An 18,376-nucleotide genomic window follows, 5' to 3' on the forward strand; every position below is an offset into this window, starting at 1 on the left:
GTTCTTTTAAAGTTTTACTTGTATGGCATACTTGCTATTCTGGAAAAAAAGGCTTCTCAGGAACACATACCCCCCCCCCCCCCAGAGAGTGGCCTTTGCTCTCTGTATGAAATACAATGTTTATTAGATATCGAAAATATTTGTATTTATAACAAAAGCGAAGGCAATAGAGTTTTATGGTACCTCATTATACAGGCTGTTCCTACTAAACCTGAAGAATTCCATTTAGATAACATGGCTAGTGATGGGCAAATTTGGGAGGCTTCGCCAAAAAATTCACGAATTTCCTGCGAAACGGCGAAAAATTCACGAAACGGGGTCGGTGTCACGTTTTTTGCTGGCGTCCATTTTTTTTTGATGCCGGCGAATTTTCGCAGCGGTTTCGCAAATTTATTCGCCGGTGCCGAATCATGGGAATTCACTGCGAATTCACGCCTGGCAAATAAATTCACCCATCACTAAACCTGGCCTCGCCCCCACCGCGTGTGTATTTGTATGGAGACTGGAGTGTTATCAGGGGCCTTTGGGAAGTGATAAATTGGTTCATTTGCTAAAATGGGGCAAAGTAAATGAAAAAAAGACACAATTTGGTCAGATTTTTGCACTTTCCTCAAACTAAATTTGTGCGCTGCACTATATGTAATTGGCATGTGGGCTCCCCCTGAAATGCACGTCAGTCGGAATCTATCTATATATCTAATCAGTCGGAATCTATCTATATATCTAATCACATGACATGGTAATATGCCATCACAAAGGCCTTGTTGTGATCACTGTTATGATTGGTAGTCTCTGGGCCAGGTTCTACCCGTCACATGCCTATATTCCTTTTTCTATAGAAAGATAAAATGACAGTTTGCATAATAGTTACATGACTGGGGCAGCTGGGAAACTGACAATATGTCTAGCCCCATGTCAGATTTCAAGATCACTTGCCTAAATACAAGGCTACAATGCAACGTATCAATTGGCTTTTTGTTTATTGGTACAATGACGTGTTGCAATGGGGAAAAAACTTGTGTGATGCAAAAGGGAAATCTCTGGGTGGTTGTAGGTTTCACTTGTGTATCTTCACAATAGTCTGGAGCACTGGGCAACTTGTGATCAAGCTTAAATCAATGGAGCAGGGCATGGATCTGCTTCTCTCATGCTACAAAAATTGCCGACAGCTCCATATGACCATGTAGAAAACAAAAAGTTGTGAGTAATTTCTCCAAAGAATATAAAAACCAAACCAAAATATAATTAAAAGTTAAATCCATTTATTGGGACACACAAAAAAAAAAACCTGATGCATTTCGTGCCTGTTGGGCAATAGCCTATGAGCAAGTGCTCCAACAGGCACGAAACGTGTCAGGCCTTTTTAGTATGTCCCAATAAATGGATTGAACTTTTAAATATATTTTGGAGAAATTACTTACAACTTTTTGATTTCTACTATGTAGCCATGGACTGGGGTGAACTGTGAGTATATCTCCTCACCTTTATTATTTTTTTCATTATATTTATTACCATACATCGATTTAGAGTGGTGCCACCAGAGAAAAACTCCATAATTTTTGTTAATACAATGTGCCAGCTGTAAGGGCATGGTCGCATGGATAATTTGTATTACATTAATTAGAGAAAAGGTGACCATAGAATCAGTAAACACCGTCTGAGCCTGATATGGACATTCACATTCTGGCATAAATTGGGCTGATCCATTGGTCAAGCCTAAGGTCAACTATCAGCTCAGCCAAACCCGTTGGACAGGGACTGTATCATCTTGCCGATGTACTCCTTGGATGGATTTCCAGACTGGAGCGATTTTTGGCCATTTATGAGTCGGCTTGCCCCTTGCACTGCAGGCTCTCTCTGATGGGGCCAAATCAGCATTTAAGATCTGCCCGTGAGTGGCCAAATGAATGCAAGTAAAGCTGGGTGGATTTGAGCAGATTTCGGGTATGTACTCTAGTTTTAAGCAACTTTATGGTTATGTTTCACCTCCACATTTAACCAGAGAATGCAGCAGAACATACACAGCTCCTCTCATTGCATGGCTACACACTTGTCTGGGTTTCTATACCCACTGTATCTAAATGCATTACTGATCAGAGGCGAGATATCATTGCCATTATACTTAGCCAGTGAACTGTAGTTGTCTTGGAAGGCAGTTTCAGAGCCACTAACATTTTTCACAAATGTTCTATAAATTCAAAAGTCTGCTGACCATTGAATTAAATGACAATGATGTTGTGCTGCAGTGACCATAGACCCAACCAGTAGCTCGTGAGCAACATGTTGCTCTCCAACCCCTTGGATGTTGCTCCCAGTGGCCTCAAAGCAGGAGCTTATTTTTGAATTCCAGGCTTGGAGGCAAGGTTTGGTTGCATAAAAACCAACTGCCAGAGCCTCAATGTAGGTTGACAATTCACATAGGGGCTACTAAATGGCCAATCACAGCCCTTATTTGGCACCCCAAGAACATTTTTCATGCTTGTGTTGCTCCCCAACTCCTTTTACTTCTGAATGTTGCTCACGGGTTCTAAAGGTTGGGGATCCCTGACCTAGAGGAATACAGAGCTGACAATCCCAAGAGGAGTCTTCCTAGTGGAGAATAACTGGAGGAATGAAGGTATGTGACCCGTTATCCAGAAAACCCCCCGGCTCTGAGCACTCTGGATAAGGCATCTTTCCCTAATTTGGATCTCCATACCTCAACTCCTACTTAAATAAAATAAATAATTTAAACATTAATTAAACCCGATATGAATGTTTTGGCTCAAATAAGGATTTTAATTATATCTCAGTTGGGATCAAGAACATGGTACAGTTTTATTATTACAAAGAAAAAGGAATGAATTTTTTTAAAATTTTAGTTATTTAATTAAAATGGGAAGCTATCCGGTAATCCAGATCTTTCTGGATAATGGGTTTCCGGGGTAACAGATCCTATACCTGTATACGTTTGCCCATCCCGACACCAGACAAGCGATTTAGAAAGGTTTACCCAAGAAACTAAATATAAAGGATAGCACATGTACGGGACCTGTTATCCAGAATGTTGGGGACCTGGGGTTTTCCAGATAATGGATCTTTACATAATTTGTAAGTCTACTAGAAAATCATGTAAACATTAAATAAACCCAATAGGCTGGTTTTGCTTCCAATAAGGATTAATTATATCTTAGTTGGGATCAAGTACAGGCTACTGTTTTATTATTACAATCATTTTTGACAATTTGGATAAAATGGATTCTATGGGAGATGGACTTTCCATGATTCAGAGCTTTCTGAATAACGGGTTTCCGGATAATGGATCCCATACCTGTAATGTCTCATGTGAAACACAGCCCATCTCTATTCTGAGTCTCAATGTAATCCAAGAATCATAAAAGCCAAAGTGCATTTTATTGTATTTTAGTTCATATACACATTGCACTATACATAAATAATTACAGTGTAAAAAGGACTCCATATTTACAGGTATAATATATATTTCCATATAACATATAAACATTTTATATTAAATCTAGATCATGAAGCTCGTGAGAGAGTCTTTTCCGGAGGTGGATCTGTGGTTTTTAGTTTTCATCTCTGCTGCAGATCAGAGGAATGATCCCAGTAAGGTCTAGAGGCTTTCCTTACATGGCAGAACAGTCTACAAAACTGAATGGCAAGGAATTCTGCAACATGGCACCTGACATGGATTCTGGCAACAGGAAGGGAGAGATGGAGAGCAAAAGGATTCCTCTTTTACATTTTATGCTTTCAGGTGTATCTTCTGACCGGAGTGAAACGTGTGGTCAATACATACCGTGCAGTACTATCAATATCTGCTTAAAGGGATTCTGTCATGATTTCTATGGTGTCGTTTTTGTTCCTAATTTCCACTGCAAATAATTACTCTACCATATAAAATTTAATTCCAGAACCAGCAAGTGTATTTTATTTTAGTTGTAATATTGGTGTGTAGGCGCCATCTTAGGTCATTTTGGTCATGTGCTTTCAGAAAGAGCCAGCACTTTAGGATGGAACTGCTTTCTGGCAGGCTGTTGTTTCTCCTACTCAATGTAACTGAATGTGTCGCAGTGGGAAATGGATTTTTTACTATTGAGTGTTGTTCTACCAGGCAGCTGTTATCTAGTATTAGGGAGCAGTTATCTGTTTACCTTCCCATTGTTCTGTTGTTAGGTTGCTGGGGGGGGTTAAGGGTGATATCACTCCAACTTGCAGTACAGCAGTAAAGAGTGACTGAAGTTTATCTGAGCACAAGGCACATGACTGGGAGCAGCTGGGAAACCGACAATATGTCTAGCCCCATGTCAGATTTCAAAATTAAATATAAAGAAATCTGTTTGCCCTTTTGAAAAATGAATTTCAGTGCAGAATTCTGCTGGAGCAGCACTATTAACTGATGTGTTTTGAAAAATGTTTTTTTCCCCATGACAGTATCCCTTTAAATACCTACATACCTCTCTTTCAGGAAAAAGGGTAAAACAATGGCTCTCATCCACTCTGTCTGCTCAAAGTGAAGGAAATTGTTCCTTAGGCATAAAGTCACTATCGTCCCAGTAGGACCTCGAGCCAGCAGGGGCAAGAGGTGATCATCTGGCGGGAATAACACGGGCCCCAACCCTTGGCAAAGCTTATGCGGACACTGTGGGGATCATAGGGTCCGTCTGTATGTTCTGGAGGAGTTGGGTGATGCCGCAGAACACATGATTTTTTGTAATCAAACACTTTGAGGGAATATCCAGGCATCACTTTTCTCACCACTAGGGGGCGGCAGGCAGGTGCATCTAGAGTGGGCGAGTTGACGAATACGGGATGATCGCTGCGGTTGTAAGCCCACACACCATCAGCCTCTCGGCTCAGTACTATTCCAAGTCCAATCTTCCCCCTTGTCCTGGCTGCTGCCTCACTCCGGTTTTCCAGATTGAGCTGGCCCAGGCAGAAGCCGCTTCCCTGAGGTAGATCATAGAAAATGCTTACTGAAGGCTGGCATACGGAGTAGAGACGCCCCACGCGGGTACGGTGCTCCCAGTACGCCACACTGCACCAGTGGCCCTGCTTGCTCATGTCACGAGACAGGCTTGTGTCTGCAAAGAGACAGAAAATGCTTTTTAACTCGGACGCAAATATCACACAAAATGTACACTTTCCAGTTTACAGCCAATACAGAATAAAAAATAAAAGAACATGGGCAGAAAAATTCGACCACCTGAGCTAAATGGGTAAATATACTGAGGAATGTGCAATGTAGGCATAAGCACACGCAATGCAGGTATTTACATGCACCCAAGGCCCCAGCAACCAATCATACGGCAGCACGTTCACCTCCATGATGTGCTTGTATTCCTGCCATTTAAATTCTTCTCATAGGCATATACTCTAAAATGCATTTGCTGTATACTTAAAGGGGTTGTTCACCTTTCAGTTAACTTTTAGTATGACATACAGAGTAATATGTGGAGATATTTGTGGTTCTTGAATTATTTAGCGGCTCTCCAGTTTGTTTCTGCAATCACGTTGCTAGGGTCCAAATTGCCCCTAGCAACCAGTTTGAATAAGAGACTGGCATACAAACCTGAATAGAAAGAGGAGTAATACAAAGAAGCAATATCAATAAATTGGTAGCCTTAAAGAGCATTTGTTTTTAGATGGGGGTCAGTGACCCCTTTTGAATATTGTAAAGCAGGAGTCCCCAACCTTTTTTACTCGTGAGCCACATTTAAATTTAAAAGAGAGTTGGAGAGCAACACAAGCATGTAAGTCCATGGGGATGTCAAATAAGGGATGTGATTGGCTATTTGGTAGCCACTATATGGACTGGTAGCCTAAAAGAGGCTCTGTTTGGCAGTACACCTGGTTTTTATGCAACCAAAACTTGCCATTTAAGTCAGGTATTGAAAAATAAGCCCCTGCTTTGATGCCACTGGGAGCAACATCCAAGGGGTTGATAAGCAACATGTTACTCGTGAGCTACTAGTTGGGGACCAATGTTGCAAAGTGTCTAAAGAAAAAGGCAAGTAATTAAAAACTGCAATAAATAATTAAATAAAGGAGATCAATTGAAAAGTTGCTTAGAATTAGCCATTCTATAACATACTAAAAGTGATCTTAAAGGTGAACCACCCTTTAACTCCTAGCAACCCCCCCCCCCCAACAACAACTTTCAGATGAAGTGTTGGGGAGAGGGGAAGGAATGTTGTAGTTCCAAACAGCTAGAGGGATTTAGGTCTGACACTGCTGCAAGAGATGAAAAGCAGAAGCTGATACGGGTCTGTCCCACATGCCAGACTTCATACCCTACTTTGGGCCCCTCACACGGGAAGCAGCTCCTGTGGCCATTGAAAGGAAAGTAGGGCAAGTGAATATGGACACAGTTATAATCAGAAGCAATTTTGCCCAATGAGCTGTGCAGCAAGGAGAACATCTACGGACCCAACCGTTTGAAGGGGTTAAATCACCTTCACAAGCTCATTGGTTTCTACTAGGACGCCATCAACAATCACTTATTTCAGGTGCGCTCTATTTTTTACGCTTTCAAAAATATTTAATAAAAAAAAAAAAAAAAAAAAAATAAGAATTCAGTTTATCTCCCCCCATTCATGCTGGCTGCTCCAGAAGTCTCGTCAAAGCATGAGCTGTCCAACTGGAGGCATGTGGCCCGGACGTGGCCCTCCAAGGCATTGTGGGATCTATAGATTTATTATGACTTCAACATTTGAATAGAATCTGGTTATGGGCCTGCAACATGAACATTGGGCAGCACTGCACTTCACATCTTAAAATATTAGTCTACTGGGTTTATTTAATGTTTAAAGGACTTTCTAGTAGACTTAAGGTATGAAGATTCAAATTACAGAAAGATCCATTATCCGTAAGACCCCGGGTCCAGAGCTTTCTATCTTATGTCCTAGAGCAGTCCTATCTGATCCATTAGTTGCTGGTACTTCTCAGCTAATGTCAAGGATTATGGTTTTTTAAAATGGAATTTATATAAACAGTTAAGGTCAAAGACAGACGAGAAGATTCGGGGATATTTAGTCGCCCCATCGACAAATCGCCTCTTCTTCGGGCGACTAATCTCCCCGAACTGCCGCCCCACTGGCTAGAATCTAAATCGCCAGCGGGTTGGCGACTTTGGAAAAACTAAGCACTCAGAGTTCCATCCCGCCGCCAATTTAGATACTAGCCGGCGGGGAGGCAGTTCGGGGAGATTAGTCGCCCAAAGAAGAGTTGTTTAGTCGCCTGTTGACTAATCCCCCCCCCCCCTTCCGAATCTTCTTGTCTGTTTTTGCTCTAAAATAAAATCACAAGAAGAATAAACATTTTTGATATACTATTTGAAAAGAAGTTTTAAAAAGGTGAATTAAGCCTTTAATCATGGAGGACTTCAACGATAGTGTAAACCAAAAAAAGAATGCATTATGCCTCCCCACCAAAGTATACTGTGCCCCTTGGGACGGGCTGTAGCCCCAAATTAAAGGCCAAATCATAGGATTCCTGTGCGGGGCTCACTCCTTCCTGCTGCTCTAATTGGAAAGTCTGTGACAGACACTTGGAGAGGACATCAAAGGACAGTGTCTGACAGAGGAAAGAGACGTCTCCTGCAGAGTGGGCACATCCCAAATCTTCACAGTTTTCCTGGCAAGGAAGGGGGCAGAGTAACCCTTTTCATGCCAGGGAATGTGGAAGCCGGGGGGTGGATTACGCTCTCTCTGCAGACACGCAGTGTTACATTTGTGCTGTTGGGAGCAAATCTGCAACTGATTTAACTTGGATAGTGTGCAACTGTGCGCCTTGCTTTATGCTCAGGTCTAAAAAGGATATTCATTTCCTATAAATGTTTAATTACATGCTTTGGCATTACATTTTGCTTTTTTTTGTGTTATGAATGTTACCATCCTGTTTTGAAGGCAACTGGTCTGCTCCTTCAAAGATCAGAGAAGCCCCAGAGGCTAAGAAATTGTACAGTAAGGGCCAGATTCAGGGAGATTAGTTGCCCCGGTGACAAATAGCCTCTTCTTTGGAGCGTCAATCTCCCCCTACTGCCTTCCCCTACCTTCCGCCGGCTATAATGAAAAATCGCCAGTTGGGGTGGCACTCATGGCGCTTCGTTTTTCGAAGTGTCATCCCACTGGCAATTGGAGATGGTCGCCCCGAAGAAGAGGCGATTTGTAGCCGGGGCGATTAATCTCTCCGAATCTGCCCTTACCCTTATAGGATCTGTTATTCCAGGAACTGGGGTTTTCCAGATAAAGGCCAGGGCATGTGGAGAATGAACAATTACACCAACATTAGGGTCCTTCGTCGCGCAGACATGGGGTGCCGCATCCATAAGGTTCATGCTTACTAGATAAATATTGGTATGATTGCCATTTCAGACAACCAAGTGCTAAGTACCAAGTGCTAATACCCATTGCACTGCCTAAGCTCCCACCCTCAGACAGTCCACAAAGCTTCTCCTTGCAAGAAACGTGGACGAGAATTGCCCAAAACATATTTTTTAGGTGCTATGGCCTAGTCAAGCAAAATGCTAACAAAAATACTGTTATACAGTAGATCTACAATTCAGAACTCTAGGTGCATCTCAGGTTTTGCCTTAGGGTCAAATGATTAGCCTGATATCTGCCCACCTTTGGTGGTCATAATGGGGGGAAAATCTGCTTGTTTGGTTGCCAAATGAGCACATCTTCTAATGTATGGACACCTTAAGTCACTGTGCCAGAATGTAGTCTCCAGCCACAAGCAAAGAAGTCAATCTCACGTGAGTTTTGTTCTACCACTTTACAAATTTCTATCACATTTTTACTCCTAAAGCTGGCCATAGACGCAAAGATCCGATCGTACGAATCATTGCACTTCCCCATCTCCAGACCTGCCACTAACCTTTCAGATCAAATAAAGTACAAAAGAACAGATCAGCCAATGTTCTGCCCCTGACAGCAATCGTACGAAAGTTATGTCTGACAAAGCTGGAGACTGTCTCCCAGTGAAAATCGTAATCGGCAATACACGCAGAGATATTATCGGCAGCCGACAGAAATCTTAACCTGTCCGATCGACCAAACGACCGATCTCCGCCGGATGAAAAATGTCGGGACTCTCCACACACGGTCTGAAAATCGTACGAATCCTCGAATCGTACGATCAGATCTTTGAGTCTATGGCCAGCTTAATACACAGTAGATTGATACAAGAGCTTAACTAAAGGAGAACAAAACCCAAGCTTGACAAGAAAGCTTAGCTTAAGGAGAACAAACCCTAACATTTTTTGTTGATGAAGTCGTTTACTAATGAACGTTACTTTTTCCAGCATTTCCAAACGACTCTTTTTGCATTATTAAGTGTTTAAGACTTCCTGCCCCCCCCCCCTTACTCTGCCATCAAAGTGTTCTAGTCCAGCCCATTGCTTAAGAATCTGAATTCCTGGGATGTTATCTAAACTAACAAACAAGGGGGTAAAAGTGCCTTACCATGAATGTGGACGAGTTAGGAAAAGGGGAAAAAAAAAAACCCCCACTGGTCTGGGCAATGTACCAGTGTGACACTTCCATGGGAAGGTGCTTGTTCCTTATGTGTATTCCCTTATATCACATACCAGACCAAAAGCACACTTATGGAGGGGGAAGCACGGAGCCCAACATTGTTGTGCTAAAGGAGAACTAAACTCTGAGTCTCCCCCCACACACTTGTTTAGGGTCTGGACACACACAGTCAGATGCGGCGACTAATCTCCCCACTCTGACTTCCGCTGGCTAAAATGCAAATTGCTTTGGTGCAGGCACACAGAGAAGTTTCCTCATGAGGCAATTACAGGCGACTTCGGAAAATGAAGAGTTCCATGTGCCTTCCTCCAGGCTATTTACATTTTAGCCGGCAGAAGGCAGATCGGGGAGATTAGTCGCCGCGAAGAAGAGGAGATTTGTCGCCTGGCGACTAATCTCCCCGAATCTGACCTTGTGGCCAGACCCTAAACAAGTGTGGGGGGGGGGACCTCAGAGTTTAGTTCTCATTTAGCACAACATCTTTATATGTTTCCAAAGGATGTCAGTCTGCCTCAAAATATACAGACTTTGTAAATGTATATAAATGAGAATAAATGTATATGTATTTGCAGTAATGCCTATCAAATATTTCCCCTACGGCAAATTTATTTTGATACTGGCCCTTGTACACCAATTTATTGGTTGATATGATGCACTGGACAGTAGCCTTTATATTACACACATTTATTAGGATTAATGGTGTCTCCTAACTGTGTAAATGAGGATAAGGGGAAAATCTAGACACGGCTGTTTCACTACTGTATTGAAAGCAGCAGAGAGCAAATTCCTGCTGCTAAAGGCATACAAAAGGGGTGGATTTAGGAGTTCTTCCCCTGACTGATCGACTTCAATGATATTATTTCAGCCCAGTATACACAGAGATTCCCCTCCTCGCTGGGTCAGGATCCTGCGGTCTGGGCTTTGCAGAGCTTTGGTTTAGAAGTAGGATAAAAGCAGGATGTTTGGCTGAGGTCTCCTTGCCCTCAAATAAACATCCCAAATACAGGCCAGGCAGTGTGGAAAGACTGACTCCCATATGCATGGCCCGAGCTGAGAGAAGGGCTCATCTGAAAGGAAATCTTGGAGCAGAGGGAGTTGGAAGTGTAATTATTGCGGGTGAGAGAGAAGGGGCAGGAATGTGCAGACGAGGCCATGCTGATGACAAGGGTGTAAACACCAAGGCAAGATGAGAATTTTTTACAAGCTCTAGTCTCTATTTGTGTCCTAGAAATGGTTATATAAAATAACAGAGAAAGGCAGGAGGAAAGAATAGCAAAAGACCGGTTTCGGTGACTTAGTGTTAAAATGCAATGTTCTTCAGTTCCTATGGAAAAAGAATACGCTATATAGTGTGTTAACTTGTCAAAGTAGGGTTCTAGGCCGAATTGGATCTACTCACGAGAGCGGTACTAATTCAAACATGTATCATGAAGGCACTCTCTCCTCGATCTGTCCTATTCCCAACGTGTTCCCTGCAGATTAAATCGCATATGGTGAAATACCATCAGGATCTTGTTCCAAGAACCCTGTGGTTATTTGCACTTACCAGAATGCCTATGTACATGTGCCAAACTCATGAAGTATCAAGCATACGAAACATGCTGGGCTACTAAGCGTTGAATAAAACTATTGCTTTAAACAAAAACCATTTAGCCGTCAAGTGGGTCTGCTTTTTTTTTTTTTATCGGTGCTGCTTCACTTTATAATTCGGACTTAGCGAGGAGCTTTCCTATACAGCAGGAAGAAATAATGTATACTGCTGGTAGAGTCCTGCAGCGGGTTGGGTACCCACAAAAAAAAAAAGCAAGGTACCCTGCGGGATGAGGGTAGAACTATTTTCTGTCCCCGCTCACTTTTGATGATGTCACTTCTGGTTTGCAGCAACATCTCAATTTAATGGTGTCAGTGGGTTGTGGATAAGGCAGTTGCAGGTCCGGTAGCGGATCAAAGTGCGGTTTGGGTCACGGGATCGGGTCTCATATTGGTTACGCACAGGACTTAACTGCTGGCATACGGGCTGTGCTATACGTCTACCAGATGAACTCTCAATGTCCTGAAATACTGGCATGGGGGGGGGGGTGATCTTGACATAGCTAGCACCTAACTGGAGACTGTGCCATGATATACAACCGCTGGATTAGAGACAATGCCACACAGAGGGCCCCATAGCCCCAAAATTGAAAAGAAAAGAGGGGTAAAACAGAGATCATGTGGCACCATGAGCAATCACTGCCAGAATGTTAAAGGTCTATGTGCAATGATAGTTGCTGGTGAGTGGCAAAAGCACAATTACCTAGAATTTAACCAAATCTGAGATGCAGGGTCTAGAAAATGCCACGTGTACCACTGCTCTAAGACAGCAAAGAAAGGAAGATTACAGTCTCTTGTACAAAAGCAGACATAGGATTCAGGGACAGCGGGTAATTACAGTGGAAACAAGAATAACCCATATACTGTAATTGGAGCCTTTTGACTTACAAGGCCAACATTTCTCTAGAATAACCAGCTAGATTTCTTTCCAGTAAAGAAAGGAGTGACATTAAGGGAACCACCCTTCAGACACTGCTTTGCACATTCTCAGGAATCCCAAAATAAATTAAACCGCCCTCCCAAGGTGATGTGCCATGGTGGGATACTGAATGTTACATAGAGAGCCCATGTATTGTACGACGAGTCACAGTGAGCAACAATCTTTGCAACAAATGTCCTTGAGGCAATACGATTATTAAAGTGAATTCTTCTTACCACTTAAAGAAGTACAGTCATGTTTCAAAACGCATCAGTTAGTAGTTCCGCTGCAGCAGAATTCTGCACTGAAATCCGTTTCTCAAAAGAGAAAACAGAATTTTTTTTATATTTAATTTTGAAATCTGACATGGGGCTAGACATATTGTCAGTTTCCCAGTTGAACCCAGTCATGTGACTGATAAACTTCAGTTGGATTGATATCACACCCCTTCCTTCCCCCCCCCCCCAGCAGCCTAACAACAGAACAATGGAAAGGTAACCAGATAGCAGCTTCCTAACACAAGAGAACAGCTGCCTGGTAGATCTAAGAACAGCACTCAATAGTAAAAATCCCTGTCCCACTGCGACACATTCAGTTACATTGAGTAGGAGAAACAACAGCCTGCCCGAAAGCAGTTCCATCCTAAAGTGCTGGCTCTTTCTGAAAGCACATGACCAGGCAAAATGACCTGAGATGGCTGCCTACACACCAATATTACTAAAGAAAATACACTTGCTGGTTCACGAATTACATTTTATGTTGTAAAGTGAATTATTTGCAGTGTAAACAGTGTAATTTAGAAATAAAAACGACATCATAAAAATCACGACAGAATCCCTTTAAGGTAAAATATATTTTAAAAATATTAAAATAGCTTTGTTATTTTGGCTCTCAGTGTTTTGTTCATGGAAAGCCAAACTGCACCAGATTATTTAATTGTTTTGAGAAGGCGGAAGTACAACTGTGTATGCAATTGCCTACGGGTATCGAATCGCTAAACTCCCAGAATTTTCAGGTAGCAATTAGTGCGCATGCAAGAAGGCAATTAGTATTTGCATAAAATAAATAAAGAGCAAAAAGAAAGTGGGAGCCGGTTCTTGCACCCACATAAAAACAGATCATAAAACTGGGCATGTGATGGAGCCAAACATCATTTCTGTGCCAGGTATGAAATGCCAGCGGCAGAAGACAAACACAGCCTTGAGAAGGCAAACAATGTTATCTTGCAGTTGTGCTTGGAAGCGGCAGTCGGGCCTAAGGAATTCCTAAGAACCTGGTACTTTCTGAGCAGAGTGAGTAGGAATCTGTCAGCTTCTACTTAGGTTACACCTCCTCATAACTGGCAGCTGATATACAAACTCTGTGTGCAACTAGTACAACCCCTGACTGGTTATGTGCTGCTCTCCACAGGGGCAACATTCAGTCAACTTCTGAATATTTGATTTTTCTCTTCTGAAATGAGTTGTTAAAAGGAAAACACACAATCTTAGGTACAGTCTAATAAATGGCACTAGTTCTACAGTACATAAAACAATTGAATCAAAAAGATCCCAAATCCCTTTTTAATGACATGTGAAGAAATAAGTGATTCTGGCTTCTACAAACGCGTTATTGTTAAACTTGAACTTATTAAAGGGGTGGTTCACCTTCCAACTAAATTTTAGTATGCTACAGAATGGATAATTCTAAGCAACTTTTCAATTGGTTTTTATTATTTATTTTTTTGACTTCTGACTCTTTCCAGCTTTGAAATGGGGATCATTGAACCCATTTAAAAAACAAACGCTCTGTAAGGCTACAAACATATTGTCACTTTTTATTACTCATCTTTCTATTCAGGCCTCTCCTATTCATATTCCAGGCTCTTATTCAAGACAGTGCATGGTTGCTAGGGTAATTTTGCACCCTAGCAACCACATTGCTGAAATTACAAACTGGAGAGCTGCTGAATAAAAAGCTAAATAACTAAAAAAAAACACAAATAATAAAAAATGAAAACCAATTGCAAATTGTCTCAGAATATCCCTCTCTACATCATACTAAAAGTTAATTTAAAGGGGAACAACTCCTTTAAGCAATACCACCAAGCTTGCAAATCTCTAAGCAATTTGACGCCGAATAAGTTGCATCCAAATGTTTAGTCCTCCAGTCAAACATATCAGATGGGGATCCCATGTTGTTCCAAACAGCCAAGGAACCACACTTGCATTGGACTCTGCCACCCCCAAAGTAAATACAAGCCCTGATCTGCAGCAGGAACGAGACCCTACATTATCAAATAGCCTGCACTATCGTATAAAATCACAACAAAGTATCCAGCTGCACTAAACCCAATTTAAACAGTGTACAACTGTACATAGAGCATTATGGTTTTACACAACCCCCTTACTTGTGTCACTCTATTCATCCTCCCAATTCATTCCAAGTATAATGCATTATTTCCCTTTAATTGCTTTAAATAGAATTAGGGAAGCACTTTTCCATGCACAGTTCCTGCTCCTGGTCAGCAAGTAGGAAGCACAAAGTTAAAATGCATGAAAGTCGGCAAATTATCCAAATTCTCTCAAGCTATGAAAAGCTATATTATGCATGACTCGGATTGTTACAGTATGCTAATTTTTATACAATCAGATTTTATACAACATTATAATGCTTGCCTCTACGATCATTCGCCCAAACAGCCACAGGGATATGTTTAAATACAAAAATTAAAAATAAACAAAAACAAAGCAAAGCTTAAAGGGAAAATACCCCCCATTTTTTGTATGTTGGGACTATGTAGAAAAGATGTATAAACTAGTGATGTGCGGGTCGGGTTTTTCCGAACCCGCCCGATATCCACCCTCCCACCACCCCCGGCTGCCCGAGCCCGACTTCCGGTTTTCTTTTATAGACCTGTGCCGCCAATGACGTCACAAAAGGGGCTGATCTAAGAACAGCGCTCAATAGCAAAATCCAGGTCCCACTGCAACACATTAAAGGGATACTGTCATGGGAAAACATGTTTTATTCCAAAACATATCAGTTAATAGTGCTGCTCCAGCAGAATTCTGCACTGAAATCCATTTCTCAAAAGAGCAAACAGATTTTTTTTTAAAAATTCAATTTTGAAATTTGACATGGGGCTAGACATGTTGTCAGTTTCGCAGATGCCCCCAGACTTGTGCCTGCACTTTAGGATGGAAATACTTTCTGGCAGGCTGTTATTTCTCCTACTTAGGGTAGGGGCAGACGGGCAGATCCGGGAGATTTAGTCGCCTGGCGACTAATTGCCTCTTCTCCCCGAACTGCCTTCTTCCTGCATTCCGCCAGCTTGAATGAGAAAACACCAACATGATGCACTCGCGGCGCTTCGATTTCTGAAATCGCCACTTCTCCCCGAACCTGCCCTTAATGTAACTGAATTAGTCTCAGTGGGACTTGGCTTTTACCATAAAGTGCTGTTATTAGATCTCAGAGAGCTGTTAACTTGTGTTAGGGAGCTGCTATCTCGTTACCTTTCCATTGTTCTGTTGTTAGACTGCTGGGGGGGAGAAGGGAGGGGGTGATATCACTCCAACTTGCAGAACAGCAGTAAAGAGTGATTGAAGTTTATCAGAGCACAAGTCACATGTCTGGGGGCAGCTGGGAAATTGACAATTTGTCTAGCCCAATGTCAGATTTCAAAATTTAATATAACAAAATCTGTTTGCTCTTTTCAAAAATGTTTCAGTGCAGAATTCTGCTGGGCCAGCATTATTACCTGATGTGTTTTGGAAAAAACATGTTTTCCCATGACCGTATTCCTTTACGTTACATTGAGTAGGAGAAACAACAGCCTGCCAGAAAGCAGTTCCATTCTTAAGTGCTGGCTCTTTCTGAAAGCACATGACCATGCATGCTTGTGGAAAACCTGCGAACTCTGTATTTTCAGAGGAAATGTTACTAGAATCCTTATTGAATGAATATACGACTGTATACATATCTACATCCATACAACCCCAAGGCCAATCCTATTGCAAAAGGCAGGATGCAGTATATAGATATTTTATTAATAAGCAGGCATAAAGTCCAGTCACAGAACATAGATTCTAATTAGTGAGTTCCTTAAGACTGATAACTACTCCTCCAACAGCCTATAGTTTTTGGTCCACAAAAATATGGACCACATAGACCCCAATGGTAATAATACAGCAATTGTACAATACCTACCTGCTGCTTAACTATTGCATTAACGCCCATATGCAGTATAGCCATTTACTTATAAGCCAGAATTGGCCACTACTCTCACACCACCTTTGTGATACACACGGTGCATAATCCTATATATTACATAGCAATTGTATGAATCAGAATTGGCCTTAGCCAATCCATTTGGACAAGATACATGTCTACATTAGTTACCACATTTACTGTATCTGTAACCCATATAATGATTGGGGCATACTTACCGGGGCACAGTCCCCTAAACCATTATGGACTGCTGTATATATAGGTATAATACTTACCTGCAATACAGCTGATGCACTTAATTAAGTTAATAATACCTATATCGGACTTGGCTGCCGCCTTTAAGTCAGTCTTGGCTGCTCACATAAGCATGCATACGATACCCAATTGGCTTATTTGCAAGAGTAATCCATGCTTGTAACCTAAATCAATGTTATTTAAAACAAACCCAGGGATACTGGAGACTTGACGTGTGTTACCATGTATACAAAACAAGAGGCTGTATAGGCACCCTCTGGAAATGTCTAAAACCTCACCACACCAATCACTCAGCAGTATAACATTTACCTTCAGTTTGGTTGTTATATTGATTGGTGTCCAAACCATAGAAATGTATAGCATGTACATTTATTTTTGGTTATAACCTTAATAAGCCCTAAAGCCCCTGAAATGTTTAAACATATACATGCAGTAATAGTAGTAACCAGTGTCTGGACCAAATAATGAATGACATATGCATTAATATGTGGTTATTACAGCCAGCCCCCGAACCACTGATGTTACCCCATCTACATTCAGTTTGGTGTAATATTAAGCAGTGCCCAGACCAAAAATGTATAGCATGCACGAGTCCCTTGGACGCTTTCCAGCAAGCCCTAATGCTTCCCCAAGGTTAAAAAGAAAACTTGCTTTTAACAGGAGCAAAAAATAAACTGAAGCAGAAGGGGAAAAAAAAAAGACACCAGACTGGGTGGTGGGGTTGGGCTTTTAAAGCTTTGGGGAGGTTCCTTCTGATGGGAGCACTGGGGCAGGGCTATCCCTGGTAAGTATGACATGGAGTTGTCCAGTGTAAATGGTTCTGCTACATGTAGTGGTCACCTGCACAAACACCTAAACAACAGGGCAGTGAGGGATTCACGGGCTCAATGGTGGCGCTCAGGGTGGCAGGATATGTGCAAGGAACAGTCCTTCCAGTGAAGGGTAGTATTGTCAGACATCATATAAACACTTGGAACACATTTGTAATTATGAAAAGCTCAACATAACAATGCGCTTCTTAAGTACTATCTAGAGAGGTGTTAGCATCTTGCCTGAAATGGATGGGCTTTACAAGAGCAAACATGGATTCCCCCCAACGTCTACATTAATTGGCCTTCTGAATTAGCCCCCAAGCCACTACTACAGGCCCCCAGGGAAAGCCAGCCCCACAGTTTAGGAATTACTGCCCTAGGGGCACATAAAACAGAAGATAGAAGGTCCAGTTGAATGTGATGGAGATTTAGGATGAATGCTTATTTACACATCAAAAACCTCTAGAACAGATATTTAAACCACAAGCAACATGGATTCTCAAACTAGAAAAACCTGTTTCAAACACTTAGGCTATGACTTAGGTTGATAGCATATGAAGCTAATTATCAGCCCACTGTAAAAGTGCCAAAACTCTCCACGGTCATGTCGCATACACAAGACTCATACTTCATTTAGGGTGGCCTGATATTTGGAAATAGTACGGATACCTTTTTTTAGCGTGAAATGCATCAGCAAGTGTTTTCCTGCTGCAGAGGCCCCAGAATTGTCACACATTTATCACTCAAATAAATGGATGTAGTGTAGAGGCTTACTGAACAACTAGCTGAACACTCTCATACATTTTGTGATTAACGGTCAGACCAATGCTATGTGCTTGCTAAAAATGTTTAAATCTGATTAAGTAAGAACACCCAAATTCAACAGGCACAGCATGGGAGAAGAAATTCTGCAGTGACCAAATCAAAGGGATCCATGGACTTTAGTTATCACAGGGAGGTCCAGCTGTATTTGGCCTTCATCGTCTTTCCTGTCCTGCCTATGGGCTGCAAAACTGCTCACCTGGTGCTACTAAGCATGCGCCAAGCCC

At 41.9% G+C, this 18,376-nt stretch overlaps 1 protein-coding gene across 3 annotated transcripts in view; it reads right to left on the bottom strand.

Moving 5' to 3' along the window:
• Positions 1-3,374: 3,374 nt before the first annotated feature.
• The window catches only part of smad6.S (SMAD family member 6 S homeolog), a 33,431-nt gene continuing 18,429 nt past the window's right edge, over positions 3,375-18,376 (bottom strand). The window contains exon 4 of one of the 3 annotated variants that reach the window (XM_018253962.1): positions 3,375-5,084. In XM_018253962.1, coding sequence (XP_018109451.1) covers positions 4,546-5,084 — 539 coding nt within the window. In that variant the 3' untranslated portion in view covers positions 3,375-4,545. 3 annotated transcript variants of the gene reach the window in all.

Source organism: Xenopus laevis, chromosome 3S (genome assembly GCF_017654675.1).
Source record: "Xenopus laevis strain J_2021 chromosome 3S, Xenopus_laevis_v10.1, whole genome shotgun sequence".
NCBI lineage: Eukaryota > Metazoa > Chordata > Amphibia > Anura > Pipidae > Xenopus > Xenopus laevis.